General features: G+C 38.9%; 1 protein-coding gene across 2 annotated transcripts in view; it reads right to left on the reverse strand.

The window, feature by feature from the left end:
* Window positions 1-6,521: 6,521 nt before the first annotated feature.
* Window positions 6,522-19,553, reverse strand: part of LOC149201722 (uncharacterized) — a 145,856-nt gene continuing 132,824 nt past the window's right edge. The window contains exons 5-6 of one of the 2 annotated variants that reach the window (XM_089399806.1): window positions 7,343-7,578; window positions 6,522-7,212 (exon numbers count right to left, since the gene is read on the reverse strand). In XM_089399806.1, the coding sequence (XP_089255932.1) occupies window positions 7,095-7,212; window positions 7,343-7,578 (354 nt within the window). In that variant the 3' untranslated portion in view covers window positions 6,522-7,094. The remainder of the gene's footprint in view (window positions 7,213-7,342; window positions 7,579-19,553) is intronic. The other variant, XM_089399807.1, reaches the window with a different exon arrangement.

Consider the following 19,553-nt stretch of genomic DNA (forward strand, 5'->3'; position numbering starts at 1 on the left):
CTGGTTCAATAGAGCACATTTGTACGATGTGCCACATGTCACTGTTTCAACCTTAGGATCTAAAAGATATACAAAAAAAAACTAAAGTCTGTATGCTTCCTGTAACTTCTTATGAAATGTCAATCTAATGATCAGAGAAAAAGTTATGACAATTTTCCTAAGGTCACCTGTTTAAAATTTAATTCGGGAGTCTGCAAAACCCTAACTTCCTCAAATTATATCTCTGAAAATATAGCAAGACAAGTTCTGAGATTCGGACCCAATATTCACCAAGATTTCAGTTCAAATGGGTTTTAATTTCAAAATCTGAATCTTCATAGACACAATATTATAGCGAAAATTCCACGATGACCTGTTTGAGATGAAATTCTGGAGCTTGCAAAAACCCTAACTTCCTCAGATCATATCTCTGAAAATATAGAGAGACAAGATCTGAAATTCGGACCCGAGGTTCAGAGCGATTTCTTCTCAAATGGGTTTTTTTCTTAGCTTCTGAAACGTCCTAGTGAAAACGTTATAGCGAAAAATCCACGATGACTTGTTTTAGATGAAATTCTGGAGCTTGGAAAAACGCTAACTTCCTCAAATCATATCTATGAAATATAGCGAGACAGGATCTGAAATTCGAACCCGAGGTTCAGCGCGATTTCGTCTCAAATGGGTTTTTTTTTCACTTCTGAAACATCGCAAAATATATATATATATAGCGAAAATTCCACAATAACCTGTTTGGAGTAGCGAAGCCCTAGAATCCAAAGCTCTGATACCAAATAATATGAAACCAACTCACAAAAAGATAGAAAAAATAGATCAACGCCTTAGAAATAAGCCTCTTCGAGAAAGCAACCTCCTTTACATTACACAAATGAACAATTCCTAAATGATACAAATGACAAGAACTTTTTTCTATATATAGGAGTCTAAAGGGTCATAATATAGTCAGAGTTGACATAACAATAATAATGTAAGGGCACAATAATAACAATAGTGGGCTTCTATGGGGCACAATAATAACAATATGGGACTACATGGGCACAACAATATAATAAGAGGGGTGTACTAATAACAATAAGGGGTTACACTAGTAGTATAGGAACCTAACAGGGCTAAATCCCCTCTATAGGGAAAACCCAATCAAACTCTTCCACTAGCAAATTTCAGTTGAGATAGACCAAGACCTTAGACCAAAAGACCTTCCACCTCCACCACATCAACCCTTCCTTCCATTAGATGATCTCTCCCAAAGTCACTAAGTGTCAGCTTCTCAAATGCAGCTTCAACTCAAAATTTTGACTTACCAGCTTCAAAACTTCGACCCCATCTTCAAAATTTCGGCCCAACTTCAAGACTGCGGTTTCGGTCCTTCCAACAGCTTCAAACGTGAGAAAGAGAGAAAATTTTGACTTCTTGTGCTTGACAAAGTCTTTTTTTGCTAGCCCTTTCCTCCTTGTTCCTTGAATTTCGCACTTTTTCTTGGCCCGACAACTGCAAATCAAACTTGTTGAGTGAGTGCTCCAAATGAGGTCGAGTTTCTACCTTTATATAGGAGATCTTGCCCCTCAAATTAGATCGACTTGTTCAATTTGAGGCTCACTTGGTGGACGAGGCCTAAAAGGCCTAATTTTTATCAAAATAAATTTGTTTCTTGATTGACAAAGCCCATGAAGGGTCTATCACATCATGACATGGACTAGGACACTTGACATAAGCCCTAGAAGCCTACAATTGAGGTTTTGACCTATAAACCATTGACCCAAGCATGAAACTCATGCTTTAATAAGTTAATTTCTTTAATAATAATAAATATTTCTTTTAACAAATACATTACATCATGACTCAATACAATTATGAAGACCAACACTAATTACATTCTTCAACGGATTCTACTTGTCATGTTGATTATGTTGGCATGTGGAGCACCACATGGGCCTTCACGGTTTGAGAAATACAACTGTTTGAAATTGAAGACCTAATTTGTAGCTCAAAGGTCGAAAGGGAGATGATGTAGCATCTTGTTATTGGTTGGTAAATCATGGGGTCAAGAAGCCTTCTTATTTGTATCAACTTAAACAACTGTGGATATTATAATTCATGAAAGGATATCAATCTTGAATTAAGAAAAAAAAAATATGGTCATGAATTTGAAAGAAAATGTAAATTTTCAAAAGTGGGTTTTGGCTCCATTTTTCAAATTTTGAAATTTAAATTTTCTTCTATAAAATACTAAGTTGATTTCCCAAGTCCTAATCAAATTCAAATTGAATTTCCTCCCTTATCTCTATATAAGGCAGCTAAAATCTTCTGTAATGGAGTAGAGAGATTTAATGCCTAATTCGATATATGCTTTGCAGCTTGGTTGATGAAGCAAATCTCAAGAATTGAAGCTTTGAAATAGCCTTGCAGCCAGGTAGGGTTTTCGTTTTGTTAGGGTTTTGGGTTTCATCCTTGTTTTATTTTTGCAGGTACATTCACATCCTCTGTGACCAAGTCAAGCATTCTATGACAACGGTCTAATTATTCTGTGATTGCAGAAGGATTTCACTACACAGTCAAGGAATTTTCTAAGGCATGAATGTTGGTTGGGCGCAAGTTTCGAGAACGGCGAGGAGGTGAATCCTTGCGCAAAAGCCTGAAGCAGTTAATTCAGCCCACTGTTAGGGCAATGTTCTGTGCAAAGCTTGGGTCCCTTTCATTTTCACTCAGAGCTATTGATTAGATATTTTTGTTGGCTTCCAAAACAAAGTTTATGACATCAATCCTCACAACATTCAATTGTTTGGCCTATGGACTTAAAGCAGCCAACTTCTTGGCATATATGCTAGTTCTACTTTTGCAATTCTATTGACAAATCTTATGGCACTGTCTAGATACACATGTTTATACACGAGCCTACAAGAATCAAGCCGATCTTCGTACTCTATGCATTTGTGCCTGAGGGTTGAAGAATTTTAGCAGCATTTGAAGTTTTACATTGCAGACCTGAGCAAGTTCAATCTTGTAATTTATATGCCTCATCTCCAGACTATGGGCTCCAGAACCTGTTATAACTACACCACAAGTTAACAAGGCTCCACTTGTAGTAGTAAGGTCATAGACTTGACAGACTTCAAAAGAAACCCTGATATTATAAACGAAGTTGTTCATTGTAAAGTCTTACAGCTGAAGCAGTTAATTCAGCCCACTGTTAGGGCAATGTTCTGTGCAAAGCTTGGGTCCCTTTCACTTTCACTCAGAGCTATTGATTAGATATTTTTGTTGGCTTCCAAAACAAAGTTTATGACATCAATCCTCACAACATTCAATTGTTTGGCCTATGGACTTAAAGCAGCCAACTTCTTGGCATATATGCTAGTTCTACTTTTGCAATTCTATTGACAAATCTTATGGCACTGTCTAGATACACATGTTTATACACGAGCCTACAAGAATCAAGCCGATCTTCGTACTCTATGCATTTGTGCCTGAGGATTGAAGAATTTTAGCAGCATTTGAAGTTTTACATTGCAGACCTGAGCAAGTTCAATCTTGTAATTTATATGCCTCATCTCCAGACTATGGGCTCCAGAACCTGTTATAACTACACCACAAGTTAACAAGGCTCCACTTGTAGTAGTAAGGTCATAGACTTGACAGACTTCAAAAGAAACCCTGATATTATAAACGAAGTTGTTCATTGTAGAGTCTTACAGCTGAAAGGATATCAGCATTTATGTTGCACAGCTATCTCATCATTCTCGGATATCTCCAGGCATCAAATTTGGTATAGGCACATATGCTCAACATTTCATTATCATCAGAAGGAAGAGTTATTTCTCTTAAGGTCTTATTAGTAGTATTGTTGTAAGGGTATTGTCCTTTGTAAGGGCTTTTCTATCGTTGTTGCATTAACGATTCTAAAGCATGGGTTTTTGTCTGTCACCTTTAGTACATGTGCTTGGTGTCTCTTGTTAAGAGACAGTCCTGTATGTCTCTTGAAGTTGTTGCAAAAGTAAAGTATCATTAACAGAGTTTTGTTGATAAGTGAATATATGATGATGTATGACTCAGCAGTGATGATCCATACAATAGTGAGGCAGTAATCTATAAGACTGATAGACCTTGAATGACAGAATCAGTGACATAGATGCAGTGACCTCAACATGACAGCAGTGATCTTGACCTAGTGACCTGGTGACTGTGCTAACATTTGGTGTGACATAACAGAGACTCTGTTGCATAAGATATAGACATTGATCTTACTAACAGTAACCTTGACATGTCTAGACAGTATAGCAGATATAACCAAATGCAAAGGACCCTTTTACATATGCAGAGGTGTGGCTAAACTGATGTGATGATGTATGGCAGTGGTATTTGTGTTCTTTTAATCAGAGTATTATGAACAACTGAAGCAGGAGTGACAGTGGCAGTGGAAGCATGATTGACAGCGTGTGGCAGCAATCTGAATTCTGACAGCAGTAAGTGGCAGTAGTGGTAGCAGCAGATAGTTGTGACTGCAGGAAGGTTTGGAGTAGCAGCAGATAGTTGTGACCGCAGGAAGGTTTGGAGTAGCAGCAGATGTGACAGTGGCAGTAGTGGTAGTAGTGGGCAACAGTGGTAGCAATGGACAGCAGTGGTAGTGAAGCACAACAGCAAAGATTGCAGCTTGATGAGATTGTAGTTGGGTCACTATCCCTGGCATGGGAACCCAAAAACTTCAGGGACCATTTGCTTCCTTCCAGCCTTGCAGGTAAAACCCCTTGGGGAGTCTTGTACTTCCTTCTAGTTCAATTGGTAAATGTGTATGTAACCATACACAACAAAGCTTGTTTAGATGACATATTATGTGTATTGTCATTGATGTGATGTTGTTTTGGTTTATGCTCTGAATGTTCAAGGAAATAAACTAACCAATTGTGAAAAAATTAGGAAATACTGATTCACACCGCTCTCAGTATTTCCAACAGTTGCCAATGTTGTTGGGCATTTGGCTAGTTCCATGCCAACAAGTACTCGATTTGAATTCACCTAGGTTAGGCACCCTAGTCAATGGCGACAGGTTACCAGGGATGTCATCCACAAATGTAGGGAAGCATTCCTTGGGTTTACCCATGGGGTTTCCCCTGGAAGAAAGAGTTTATATAGAAAAAAAATGAATTATAGTCTCCAGATAGATGAGGAGCATCATAATATAGGGTTGGTTTTGGGTTTATAAAGGGGCACCTGTTTTATGTTTTTTCTTCTGCTGCAGATTGCACCAGAGCCACACAGACTGGTTCAGCCAGTTCTTGTCTAAATGCTCTGATTCGGTCCAAATCAGTCCCAGTTCAGGGTCCAAACTGATCTCAGTTCAATTATTTACCAAAATCATACCAGTTTTCAACCAATCAGTCTGAAGCAGCCAGTTTCAGACCGCTTCTATCAGTCTTCATAACTATGGTCTCGTCTCTTTTCTTTTTTATTGTAACCAGCAACTCAACCAGGAGCACTTCGCTGCCCTTCTTTTGAACCAAAAAAATGTACCACCTAATATTTGCATCCAGGTTCCAATCTCAAAACGTCAACAGATCTGACAATTGAGAAAAGTCATATTTACCCCCCACAGAAAGGAACAAACGCAAAAAGTTTATGCCGTATTTTGAAAAGCAGTAACTCCTACGGAATAAGGTTTAACCTACACACAAAATTCGACAGCATTTAACAAAGGATTATAGACCATTACCAAACATTGCCTCTCTTCCCCGCAACACTAACCAATTAACAGTGGTTCAGTAGAATAAATCTGGCTATCACATTCAAATTTATTAGAAGATTATTAGTACAAAATCAGTAATAAGAGCCTGTTTGGTGATATTCTAGACACTACATTGTCTGGCACTGGAAATATTCCTTTAGCCAACCATGTGACTTTGATTGGATTTTATGCCATGCACACCCACACGAAGTTACCAACCACACCCGTATTTGTGTACTGTCTAAATTCTTCAAAGGATTTAAGACACCTATGCACCTGCAGTATAGCAATTATGTACCCGTTGGGTGCACTTGCATCCAACATACCTAGACTAATCATGATTCTATAGCAATATTACAATGGTTATACAAAACTGGAACAACACCATGTACATAAAGTTTAGAAAATTAAATCATGACTCATTTCTATCATTAAATAGCTGTGAGACATAAACAAATACCTAGCAAGGAAATGAATAGTCTTCAACCTTTGAAATTAGGGATAAGACACTTGGCAAGTCACACCTACAGTGACCTTAATATTACATTTGAAGATTTTCATGCTGTGCAAATCATCACCTTTATTCGATGTAGGAATTCAAATCACCTATATGTAAAATTATGCCAATTGTTCCATATCGAATTTCAAAACTCCTCCTCCAATGTGAACTTAGAAGTTATGGCCATATGGCCATACCAAAGTTCCCACTGGAACAAAGCCATATGGACCAGAGCAGGATCAGTATGCCCCAGAACGAAAACAATTCACAAAGAGCTTCGTATTGATTTCTTTCTGTGTTAGAAAATCGTTGCTGCCAAATATCCAGCATTTAGATCTTCTTCCAGAAACTAAAAATCTCCTTTGTAAACGCCTTGACATTACCCCAGAGTGTGTTTTCTTGCAACTGCTGTGAGATTTCTGAACCCTTAAAGTTCTCAGATGCTCTGCTAGTGAAATTAAAGAGGCAATTGTAATCAAAGTTCATGCAGCTGAATTCTTCATAGGATTTAAGACACCTATGCACTTGCGGTATAGCAATTCTGTACCCGTTGGAAGCACTTGCATCCAACATACCTAGACTAATCATGATTCTATAGCAATATTACAACGGTTATACTAAAACTGGAACAACACCATGTGCATACACTTTAGAAAATTAAATCATGACTCATTTCTATCATTAAATAGCTGTGAGACATAAACAAATGCCTAGCAAGGAAATGAATAGTCTTCAACCTTTGAAATTAGGGATAAGACACTTGGCAAGTCACACCTACAGTGACCAGGGCAGGATCAGTATGCCCCACGAAAACAATTCACAAAGAGCTTCGTATTGATTTCTTTCTGTGTTAGAAAATTGTTGCTGCCAAATATCCAGCATTTAGATCTTCTTCCAGAAACTAAAAAACTCCTTTGTAAATGCCTTGACATTACCCCAGAGTGTGTTTTCTTGCAACTGCTGTGAGCTTTCTGACCCCTTAAAGTTCTCAGATGCTCTGCTAGTGAAATTAAAGAGGCAATCGTAATCAAAGTTCATGCAGCTGAAAAATAAATAAAATAAAGAAGATAGTAGAGATACCCATATTCATTTGAACTAGATAGAATCATTTTCAACTTGAAAATGCTTACCTATGACTTTCATCTGTATCACCTTCCAATTTCACAGTATCGCGGTTATCTCCTGTGATTTCTGTCTTATACCCAACCCTCTCACCTTGACTTCGTTCAGGAACAGAAAAGGATGGTGCATGTCTTGTTTTGCTGTCTGAATCTTCAGTCCCAACGGAAGATGTAAGCTTCTTTGAAGTTACAGATTGTGATTCAATCGAAATATTTTCAGAAATGTCTGGCGTCTGTATCTGTATCTGTATCAATACCAAAAATTTGGGTTTTAACAGAAAGAAGAGCAAGTGATACTTCTAAAAGAAATACACCAACTGACCTAATCTCTATCTCTAGTACAAGCCTTTCCCAGCACCATCTTTTAATGTTATATTCAGAAGGGTATAGGGAAATATCATTTCCAAAACAGCTCAAAGTCGGTTATTATTCAACAAAATATACAAAAACAAGTAACAAGGTCTGGACAAGAGCCAAGACAAATGACTGATTCAAAAGAAAACCATACAAGTTCTAGCATAACACAATTTTATCTAATATAATTTTTTAACTAGAAGCCTGCCTTTTGACAGTGATTGTCGATGCACAAATAATCTATGAGAACAGATAATAGAGTCCCATTTAGCAGTGTTCCCTTCTAAATGTCAACACCGATAAGAAGATTTCAAACTCAGAAGAAAATGATACTTCAAAATCTTAAAATGATGGATCAATACCAAACAGTAGACAATAAGATTTCACTTATCCACTTTAATCTCAGGCATTACAAAACTGAGACCAAGTCCACTGAAAATCGTAAAGAAATGGATCATACTTGCTTTGGGCCCAAATAATGTCACGGCTACAATATTTACTATGTCCCAGAAAAGTATGAATGGTAATAAAATTAATTACATGTTAAATTAAATACCTAAATCCTGAAAGGTAACTTCAAGTACCAAGTAGTAACCGACAAGTAACATTCAAAGTTCACACTATTAGAATGGAATAGGTTCTCAACGAGAAAGGCCAAAACCAAGTACAATAAACAATATAATATTAAACAAGATAATTTAGATTATGTAACCATAGTTTGGCGTACCACATCGAGCAAGACTGTTAATGACAATGCTAGAAATGCATAGGTACTCAAATTCTTCCATTTATTCATTTTAGGGGGTGAGGAGTTCTTAGAATACACAAGAACCTCAAGATATAATAGCTAAATCCCAAAAAGTAACTTCAAGTGCCAAGTATTAATGCACATATAACATTCAAAGTTCACACTATTAGAATGGGATAGATTCTCAATGAGAAAGGTGAAAACCAAGTACAATAAACAAGATGTTAGAAACCAAGACACTACTGAGGGTGGGGTGAATTAGTAGTGTGACCAAATTATACAACTATTGACAAATTAAACTTTTCAATCTATTTGACAACCACTCATGTAAGCGGCACCATAAATCAATCATGTGAAACGACATAAACATTAGCACACATGCAAATATAAAGACATCAATATTCATCTTTATTCCTTTCGCAAAGGCAAGCTACAACTTGTTATTTCATCACTGCCTTGCAAGCTTCTACTTGTAGGTTTCTCAGGCTGCCACCAAAAGGAAGCTACCACTCCCCAATTTATCAGCGACGACTGAAAGGAAGTTCCTAGTCATCAATTTATCAGCTACCACTGAAACGAGCTACTACCCCTGATTGTTTACCAGTCACTACCGGAAGGAGCTACTAACCCTGATTGTTTAAGAGTAACTACCGGAAGGAGCTACAACCCCGGAAATGCAAGCTCCAACTTGCTGGCCTTGTTGATCTATCTTTCATACTATTTTCAAACTCAGATCAACAAGATTTCCTTGCTTCAAACCTAAGTTGCACGAAACGAGGAAACGGGGAAGCGAAACGAAACGCGGAAGCGAAGCGAAACGAAACGCGGAAGCGAAACGAAACGCGACCTCCCCAAATTTTGGAAACGGGGAAACGCGAATATATATATATATATATATATATATAGATATATATATATATATATATATATATATATTAAAAACATTTAAAAATTATTAATATATATATGTGCAATCATAAAGCATTAATGATACATTTACTTAAACATTTTAACATTAAGATTAAATTTACATCACAATGATCAGATTTACTCATTTAAAAACAGCTTAGAAACCCTAAAAAAAATTTAAAAACTAATTAGAAAAAAAAAATTAAAAACAAGTAATTTTTTTGGGGAAACGGGGCCCGTACGGCCTGGAAACGCGTTTCCGGCCGTACGAGCACGTTTCCCGAAATGGAAACGTGCCCGTACGGCCGGAAACGTGTTTCCAGGCCGTACGGTACGCGGAAACGCGTTTCCGTTTCGTTTCCGGCCGGAAACGGACCCTGTACCTGCGTTTCCTGCAACTTAGCTTCAAACATAAATTCCATATCGTTATACCTCAATGCCTTCCTTGTTGCATGTATAGATAAACTCTTTTCTTGCTCTCATAAAACATCGTGCAGCTTGCATACCTCAACCACCTCAAATCACCAATATCGCCATTAAAACACCTTCAATGCCTTTAGCATTGACCTCTAATTCACCATTGAATCCCCTCTGAGATTCACCTAAAATCTGATACATTCACACCCTAGTGCTTCTCTCATCATCTTCTTCGCTGATACAATTCTACTTATAAAGGAATTGAGCTGATATTTCTAGTTTTTAACTTTACTTATCTTTAGCTCATAATTTATACTTAAAAGAGGTTTGATCTTGATTTCCTCTTGTTTTTCTACTTTTCGTATGTCCTCTTGATGTATACTAATGGTCTTCAATCTCTACGCCGCTGACCTGATCTCAATCTCTGAGTGATTCTGTTGATTTTTACAATTTTGGTATGTTACAGGATTTACCAGTGACTTTAGCTATTGTTCTAACTTCAGCTAAGTGCTAAATTTAGCTGAACTACCAAATAAGTTGCTAAGTCTATCCATGCCACCAACTTTGCTACCAACTTGTTCATGCCATGTTTCACAGTGTTAGCGCACTACTAGTTCGGTACCAATCCACCAAATTTGGTCCATAACACCAATTTTACCATATGTCGTCGACTCGTTCAAGCATTTGAACTTACGCCCAAAGGTGCTTTGTTCAAGCCCGAAGGCCTAACACTACAACACATAAAACCTTCACATATCACTGTTTGTTGGGGCCCTTGCACTAAGCCTCAAGGGGATTACTCACCGGACTAGACCTTTTGTGCCCTCGATCAGGTGTGCGCCCACGTGGTTGGTCTTTCCACATCTACATGTTTACTGTGTTACAGGGCCTATGGCCTAGAACACCAAAATTTTGACTTTTACCTTAGAACTTTGACTGGCCATATCTTTTGATCCAAGAAGTATTTTTCGAACTTCAATATACCATCGGAAATCTCTTTCCTAGCACTATCCATCTGAGCAGTTTCCAAGTGCAATTGAGTTGATCATCAGAACTGAAAATGGCTGCAAAGTCTCTGCTCCTTGAAACACTTGTTCCCCTATATGATTGGAAACAACTGAGCTTTGCCACACATTTTACTTGCTTCTCATCTAATAACAATCTCCGTGATACTACTATTGGCATCCTTGACATCATACAACACCTTTGACATCAATACCTTTAACATCAACACATTTGACATCAATGACAACATATTTTAACACAACATAATATTAAACAAGATACTTTGGATGATGTACCAGTAGTTTGGCCTACCACATGGAGCAAGATTGTTAATGACAATGCTCAAAATACACTGGTACTCAAATTCTTCCATTTATTCATCTCAGGGGGGGTAAGGAGTTCTTTGTTGAATTTTCCTTAGGCCCTAGATCTGGTTTGAGGTTAATCACACACATGGGCACACTAGACCCCCCAACTACCAAGCACTTTGCATAGCAGAATCTTCAGCAATGAAATCAATTTAGTACACAAAGATTTGAGCCCAAAGCTCGATTATTTTATTAGTCAATCAATAAAAGAATCATGGGGCTCCCATACAAAGGATCATGGCCCTCGATCACTAGTACAGCTAGTTTATATAATATACAAATTAGGGCTTGTGATTTGCTCCTTCAGATCTCCAATTTGCCCAATACGAAGAGACAAGAACAAAAACTTAACTTACTTGTTGATGTATCCCTTCTAGATCAGCCTCTTTAGTACACTTTTGTTCCAGCACCTAGCAGGTCCTTCGCCTCCTTAGACCACAGAGAAATACCCCTTTGTCCACCAGCTGCTTACAGTGTATTTGCTCCTTCAAATGCATTGTATATGTCAACTTTGCTTCTCCCAGTGACCCGCCCTTCAAATCATTTTATAATCAGCTCTCAAATCCACTTCAGCACTCGTAGTGAATCGGACTTTTAACCCACTATACATCAGCTCTAAAACACAGTGATTCGCAGACCCTTAGATCCTACAAGGTGACTGTACAATCAACCTTCAAGACACATTATTCACAACTTCGATTGTGAACAGACTTCAAGATAAAATGCTCAGCAACTTCGTTCAATGAATAGTAACCCTATTGACTTTAGCCCTTCCACAAATTCTAGTTTCTGCCTGCGGTCACTTAAGAACTTTCTCAACCTCCCACTATGCCTAGCCTGAGGCCCTCTCGACACCCTTTTCTTCTTTCACTCGGCCTTTGTAACAACTGAATTTCTCGGCCTATGCTTCCTAGTCTAGCGTAAGGTCCCAGCCCTCTTTTGGACTTGGATCTAGGGCTTCAGCCCTCTCAGAACTTCAGCCCTTACACAGCAAATACACTCAGCCTACTACCATAGAAATTTCAGCCAGCAACAGATAGAAAACACTTTCGGCCCTCTCCTTGTCTAAAAGTAATTTTCTCTATTTCTCTGTAGTTCTCTTGGATACTTGTTCTCTCAAGAACTAGTTGCCATGATTAAACTTTGTTCATAAAAAACCTTAAGATTACCCTCGGCCTTGTTAGAAAATCAGAAAGGCAGAAAGATTTTCTTTATGTTGATAATCACTTGTGATATTCTTATGTTCTTATTAACTTTCTTGAGTTCTTTTATCTTAGTTCATCAAGCAATTACCAATAACAATAACAGGATGATCAAAGACACCAGATGTAGGCGGACAGCCAAGGCAAAACCCCTATCTAGGGGAAAACCCAATCAACAAATCTTCCTTAATAATTTCACGAGATTATCCAAGACTCCTTGACCTAGACACAGACTTCCTCCGACCACCAAGTTAGCCCTTCCCTTTTATGCAGTTGATAACCCTCTAGCAACAACTTTGACCTAGATGCAGCAACAAGACTTCGATCCAGCAATAGCCTAGCAAAACTACAACCTAGTAGTAGCCCAGCAAAAACTTCGACCCAACAGAAACTTTGATCCAGAAGAATTTTTGACCCAGTAGAATCTTCGACCCAATAGAAACTTCGACCCAGTAGAAACTTCGACCCAGCAGTAGCCCAGCGAAATTTTGACCCAGCAGTAACTTCGACCTTCCAGCAAATAGCCCAGTAAATCCACATGTGTGAGAGAGAGAACCCAAAAACTTTGATTTTCCTTCTCCAGCAAATCTCCTCCTATTGGAATTTCGCACTTTTTCTGCCTCCTTTTGGATATCGAACTTGTGTGTAATGTGTCCTCCAAATGAATCGAACTGCTTGTATATACTATATATACCCTTTTCTAGAGGTCGAATTACCCTCATGTAGGCTGACTTGATCAGGTAAGGGCCGACTTGGTGTGGAGGTGACAAAAGACTTATTTTACTCAATATCAATTCTTTTTACATGATTCAAAAGCCTACAAACAGTCTCATTAAATGGACAGTGACTCTAATGACTCAAGACAAAACCTAGAAGTCCTCAATGGGGACTTTGTCCTAAAACATGATGACCCAAAGCATGAAACCCATGCTTTAAGAAGTCATAAAAAATCATTTTTCTTTCTTTTGATAAATATGTTTCATTATAACTCCAATACAATTATGAAGACCGTACCTAGTTACATTCTTCAACACTCCCTCTTAACTAGGGAGGTATTCATACATACGTATACAAGTACATGGAAGATCTCAAAAAACATGAACCATGAAGAGTTTAGGCACTTACAATGCCACGGACTAGATTCTTAACCAGGGCAATCTATCCGGGTGGGACTAATATGGACTAAAGCTTTCAGCCTCTCTAGGTACCATCAGGCTTACTTGCTAACCATCAACCCAGGGAACTAGGTGTGTAATGCAAGGTCAGAGCTCTATGACCAATGCCACCCTTCCTACCACTTCGGGAACTAGACATCAACACATGTCAGCCAGATGTACTCCCAGGCATTTTACACACACTGCCTCAATACATCAAATCTCTCTTGATCAAACAGATCAATAACCTCAAGCATACTTTTCAGAAACTTCGAGATATTTACCTAAACAATCACAACCCCGATCCGTAACAACCTTTCAAATACTCATGAGTAAACACAAACCTTCAAAGTCTTCAGACATCTTGATGTTGTTTCCTCAATCATTCAGCTTCCTTTCCTAATTCACATGCAGCGACCAAATCCTGCTTTCCTTCTTTTAGCAGCGCCTCAATTTGCATTCTCCATTTTCTTCAAGGTATCCATCATGACTATAATATGCCCTCCCTCTCAACTTTGGGAATTATACTCTTTCCTTTATCCAGGGTCCCTCTTAACTTAGGTAGATCAACTTCTTTCTATGACATCGGAGAATCTTTCATGGCTTCCATCCTTCGTATCAAAGTCATATTGATCATCATTATTCATATAACTTTCGTCCTCATGCTTATCAACCAAATCAACTTTCCTTACAAATATCTTCAGCGTCTTGAAGATTATGTACCTTCACAACTTAGATAGCGAGTACAACTAGATACATATATAGAAGGACAAACTTAACTATATCATAATCATAGAAGCATTAGACTTTAGACATCAAATACCTAAACTTACTTAGAACTTAGGTTCATAATCAACAAGAGACATGTTACCCACCATTTTGTGGGTGATATGCCTAGGGAAAAAAAAAATTCCAAGATGGTCCTCAGCCGGCAGCCCCTTGCAGCCACCAACTAGCTCATTGTGCCATTTCTCTGCCGCTTGAGCCAACCATGTGTCCCTCGCCCATCTGCCATGATCGTATGTTTGAAGGTGGGCCTCCCGAACCTAAGGGTATGCCTTGTCATTTGGAAATTAAGTAGTAAAGTTCGCTTATAATGGACACTTATGGGCATGCATTAATGGGGGAATTCGGCGAAAAGAATGGCCTAGGTATGTGCTCTTGTCCCCTAGACCCCTTTTGGGTATTAACCTTGGATTCTAGTCCCATGGGATCTCTTTTACTAACCATTTGGTTCTAGGGATGGTATTTCATGGGAAACACTAATTTTGGTTGCGTGGTCCCACCCCATCATCCGCTTATATTACCCTCTTTCCATTCATTATTACCCCATTCATCATTTTTCCCACCTGGGTCCACATAGGGTTAGCATGCCCCTTCCCCTTGCCCACACCTTGGGTCATGGCCTGGAATGAAACTCGAGGGTTGATGCAGCGAAAAAGAAAGATAAAAGCATATTTGGCCACATTAAACAGGAAAATGTACCAAAAAATGTAAAAGATGGTCGTGACAAACACATTTAACATGTGGGCAAAAGCCAATACATGAGCTCTACCCCATCATCATGGCCATCACCCTAGTTCCTATAGGTTCCATGAGCCTCCTTCATCACATAGGAACCCATGATTGTCCCAACCCCTGGTGGGCAATGAACTGCCCCACCTTAAAAGGGGGATATTCACTACTATATCTTATACATCATGCTCTTACCCCTTGAGCCCCAAGCAGTTAACCAGAGAAAATCATAAAAAGGCAAAAGGCAAATAAATAAGGGTGGAAAAATCAAGGTCGGGGTCGGGGCACCTCATGTACCACGATTACTCCCTCCTATACATTATAAACCCAAGTGTGGGCTCCCCTTTTATTAGCTACCCTTGTACCCCAGCATGTGACCCAGGGTTGCCCCTTTTCAAACCCACTTCATTCACCCACCTGTCACATGCCACCACCTTTTGAAAGATGTACCTTGACTATATTATCCCCTTTAGAAGTAGAAACCACCTAATAGAATCATTGGTTAACCCCATTTGGAGTTTAGGAGACATTGGCACATCCCAAAGCCCATTATGGAAGGGCAAGCTATTATGAAGTCCCCACCTGTGGCCCATGATTGGTAAGCTCATTTACTCGATTTCTCTAATGACTTGTTGTACTGGAAGGCTAGGGAATGAATTGGATCTTATGTAGGATTGCAAATGGTCTCCATCTTGGGTTTGGTCTCCATATACAAGGTCCTAATCCTTCAGAGGGTTATATTGGCACATGTAGGGTGTGCGTTGAGAGCCATGGGCCTCCACAGCAACAGATAGCACTCCATAGATCCCTACAACCATTCAGAGATTGCTCGTGGTTCACTTATTGGACGAGGAAGATGCACCTGATCCATCATGCCTAGTTAGCCCCAGATTTGCACCATACACTTGGAAGATGATCCAGGATGATGTGGCATCACCTACACCATCATCTTAGCTCTTGCAGACAATCTACAAGCATCTTTGATTTGTTTGGAGACCCATGAGGACACTTGTGTGCCCCCACATGTCATTTGAAGCACCACAGGTTATTACAAGGGGCCACCCCCTTGTCCATTGCTTTTGAGGGTCCTATTCTTCATTGTGGCACCCATGGACCTCATTAGGCCTCTTAGAGGGCCCAACAACATGTATAGATTATTATTTAACCTCTTGAGAGGCTTACTCTTTCACTTATGAGCTAGTTTGGTGGGCTTGCCACCTAAAAGTGAATTATTAGGACATTATTTTATTTTTGGGGCTTATGTAGGCTGAGGCTAATTCGAACTCCTAATTTGTGTATAAATACAAGTGAGATGAGCTCATTTTCTCATCACCTCTTTGGATTAGATCTTTTCTCTCTTGAAAGTTTCGCACTTTTTCTAGAGGATGAATTGGAGCTTTATGGATGAATTTTGATGTGTGGATATTGGTCTATCTTCTCTTGGATCTTCTCCCTTGTCAATTGTGAAGAGTTGGATATATTCTATTACATGTAAGTACATGCTTTTAATGTTATTCTTGTTTTACTTTGTCATATACATTGGACTGGGATTTTTGTTGTTCTAGGGCTACTTGTTGCATGCATTTACTACTTAAAATTGTCCAATTTTGTCTCTATTATAAGATCTCTCAATGTATGGGCCATGTAATATGAACGAAATCTCCCAGGCATAATTCTATCAAAGAATTTCACCTTGAAAAGCCATTCCCTTTGTGCATCGAAGTATAAAAGCTGCAAGATTGCTTCTCCTTGACCTAGAAGGCTAGCGAAGTGGTCTTGAGGCCTCCTTGACTGGGAACCAAGAAATCCTATGCATATTCCTCATAGATTACATTCTCCCAAAGATTAAGGCACTGATGTACCAAGAGGTGGTCACCAAAAACCACTTTATTTCACCTCCTTCTAGGTCTAGCCAAGTTGGGGTACCCAAGGCATCAATTTCCCGACAAGCTAGCCCGCCAAAACGTTCGATCTCCTAGGGTGTCCTATGTTGCCCTTTCCTCAAGCTCTCCAATTTTGAAGCCATTTCGACAGTGGAGTTGGGGGAAAAGCCCTATCTCCGAGATCAAAACTTGCCTTATCATCCCCAAGGCTAGTACCTCAAAGGTTCTTTCTTTGATCCTTTCCCCACCTTGTTAAGAGTAAGAGCATCGTTGGTTGCTATACTTATTCCCCTATCTTAGACCAGGTCCATTCAGTACCGTGTGGTCCCATTCTTCTAAAAAGGCAATTCTTCAAGAACCATCTGGGGTACCAATTTCAATAAGGATTTTAGGGATTGGGAAACTCCTTCACAGGTCATATTCCATTAACCTAACCCTCAAATCCTCCCTTCCTTTCCCTAGAAGACATTGTACCTTACTTAGAAAGCAAGAAAGCTCCATCCTTCAAGCCCTGCCAGGAAAAGAATTATTTGGGTCACTCATGAGTCATATCCATTCATTGTTTTATCCTTCATCAGCGACTCCATAATATACCGGGTCTCCTCCCATCAGTGAAAGTCCATAAATAGAAGGGAGCCTTAGCTAAGGTGACAGTGGACTAAGTCTCCATTTGTTGCCCTTGCCCTAGCATTTGCCCTTTAGGAGCCCCCCTTTAGGTCACCTCCTAGTTTGAGCGATAACAAGACATGCTTTTATACTTCAACTTCTTGCTATGGTTTTGTCATAAGGCCTAGGCCTAGACTTCATCATCAAAACTTTGAGCAACTCAATCAAGATAACAGTGTTCATTATATCTAGGGTCTCAATATTTCTTTCAGAGATATGACACTCTACTATAATATATTGCAAACCCTAGAAGCAATTCAAACAAGTACAGTTCTACAGTGCATCTAACAACTTTAGAATTCATATGTTAGACATATACTAGGATTTAATGCAAACCCTATATTTCATCTTCGAAATACTACAACACAATGTTGCACGAAGCGCCACCCCCCCCGGTTCCAAGCCCCGAAGCGCGTCCCGTACGGAAGCGCGCTTCCGAATTTCAGAATTTTTTGCCGCTTCCTGGAAATTCGGAAGCGTGGTACGGAAGCGCCGAAGCGTGCTTCGTACGATGCTTCGGGCGTCGGAAGCATGGCGCTTCGAAGGAGGAAGCGTACGCTTCCGGAAAAGCAATTAGAAAATCGTTTTTTTTTTATTTTTTTCTTAATTTTAGGTGTGTTTGCTTGTTGGGGGTGGGTCCACCTTGGGTTAGGGTGACGAATGAAGGCAAAAAAAAATATAAATATAGCAGATGCTCCCTCATGGTAATGTTAAATTCTTAAAGTAAAAGTGACATTTTCCTTTATTTTTCATTTTCATCCTTTTACTTAAATTTTTAACATTACCATGAAATGACTCAGGATGTTTGAGAGTGGTTCCAGCCTCACTGGACTTCATATGGAGAAAATATAATTTCATATCCTATTCAAAATTCAGTAGACTTAACAGTTTTCAGGAATTCAGGATCAATGGGATTGTGGCATTTCATTAGATTATATCAAGTATGAAGGTATGCGATTAGAATTTAATCAAGAGCACCAAGCCCTATATGTATATGTACCCTAGTGTTGGTGGTGTTAATTGTTGAACTCCTTTGTCATGCGGCACGCCCTTAGCAAAAAATTACCTTTCAATCAAGTCAAAATCATCGATCAAGCATGTTAATCTTTTTCTACCATATTTTAAGTCTTGAATTAGGTAGTTTGATCAAAATTGGGCAATGTTGACTAATATCCCTAGACAATCGAGGTAGAGGCAAAGGCTAGACAAGAGGAGAAGAATCTAGATTCTAGATGGTTGATGCATCTAAATGGTTGATACTCGAATAATTAATCATTAATGTACAATGGATGTTATATCTATCTTGATTTATGCAAAAATATGCATGTTTTCATGTCTTCTACAATTAATTTGGTATTTGGGATGTTTGTTTGGAGTATAAATGCAAAAAATATTAAAATATATTTATATATAGTAGACGCTTCCGCGGACGCTTCGCTTCCTAGATTTTTGGAAAATGACACTTCCGCATCCCCGCTTCCAAAAAACACTTCTGCTTCGCCCCCGCTTCGTGCAACATTGCTACAACACAATCAAAGTTCTCAACTAAATGACCAACTTCTACTAGTGTTTGTTGTAAACCCTAGATTTTATCATCATAATCGAAACAATATCATCACATCATATCCTAGAATATCAAACTTCTGCTAGGGCTTAGGTGAAAACCATAGATTTTTCACACTATAAGCATCAACAATTTGGTTAGCACATATACATATATAGGATAATCATGCACAAGCATATCATAACATATATAGGACAAACCCGAGACATAAATATCAATACAGTTGAAGTCATACATATAATGATCTTGATTAGGCTAGGGTTTTGATCAGACGGACAAACATACACCTAGGGTTTCATTCCTAGGAGCTTACTCTTGATACATAAGGGTTTTACTCATAAACCCTAATTTAGCGAAACCTCAAGGTCTAGGAACACATTACCATCCAACCCTAGAGGACTAGGGTTTCCATGATAATGACAAAACCATCAAAAC

Source organism: Pinus tabuliformis, chromosome 2_1 (assembly GCF_031772625.1).
Source record: "Pinus tabuliformis cultivar Carrire ecotype Pingquan chromosome 2_1, CPIR1, whole genome shotgun sequence".
Lineage (NCBI taxonomy): Eukaryota > Viridiplantae > Streptophyta > Pinopsida > Pinales > Pinaceae > Pinus > Pinus tabuliformis.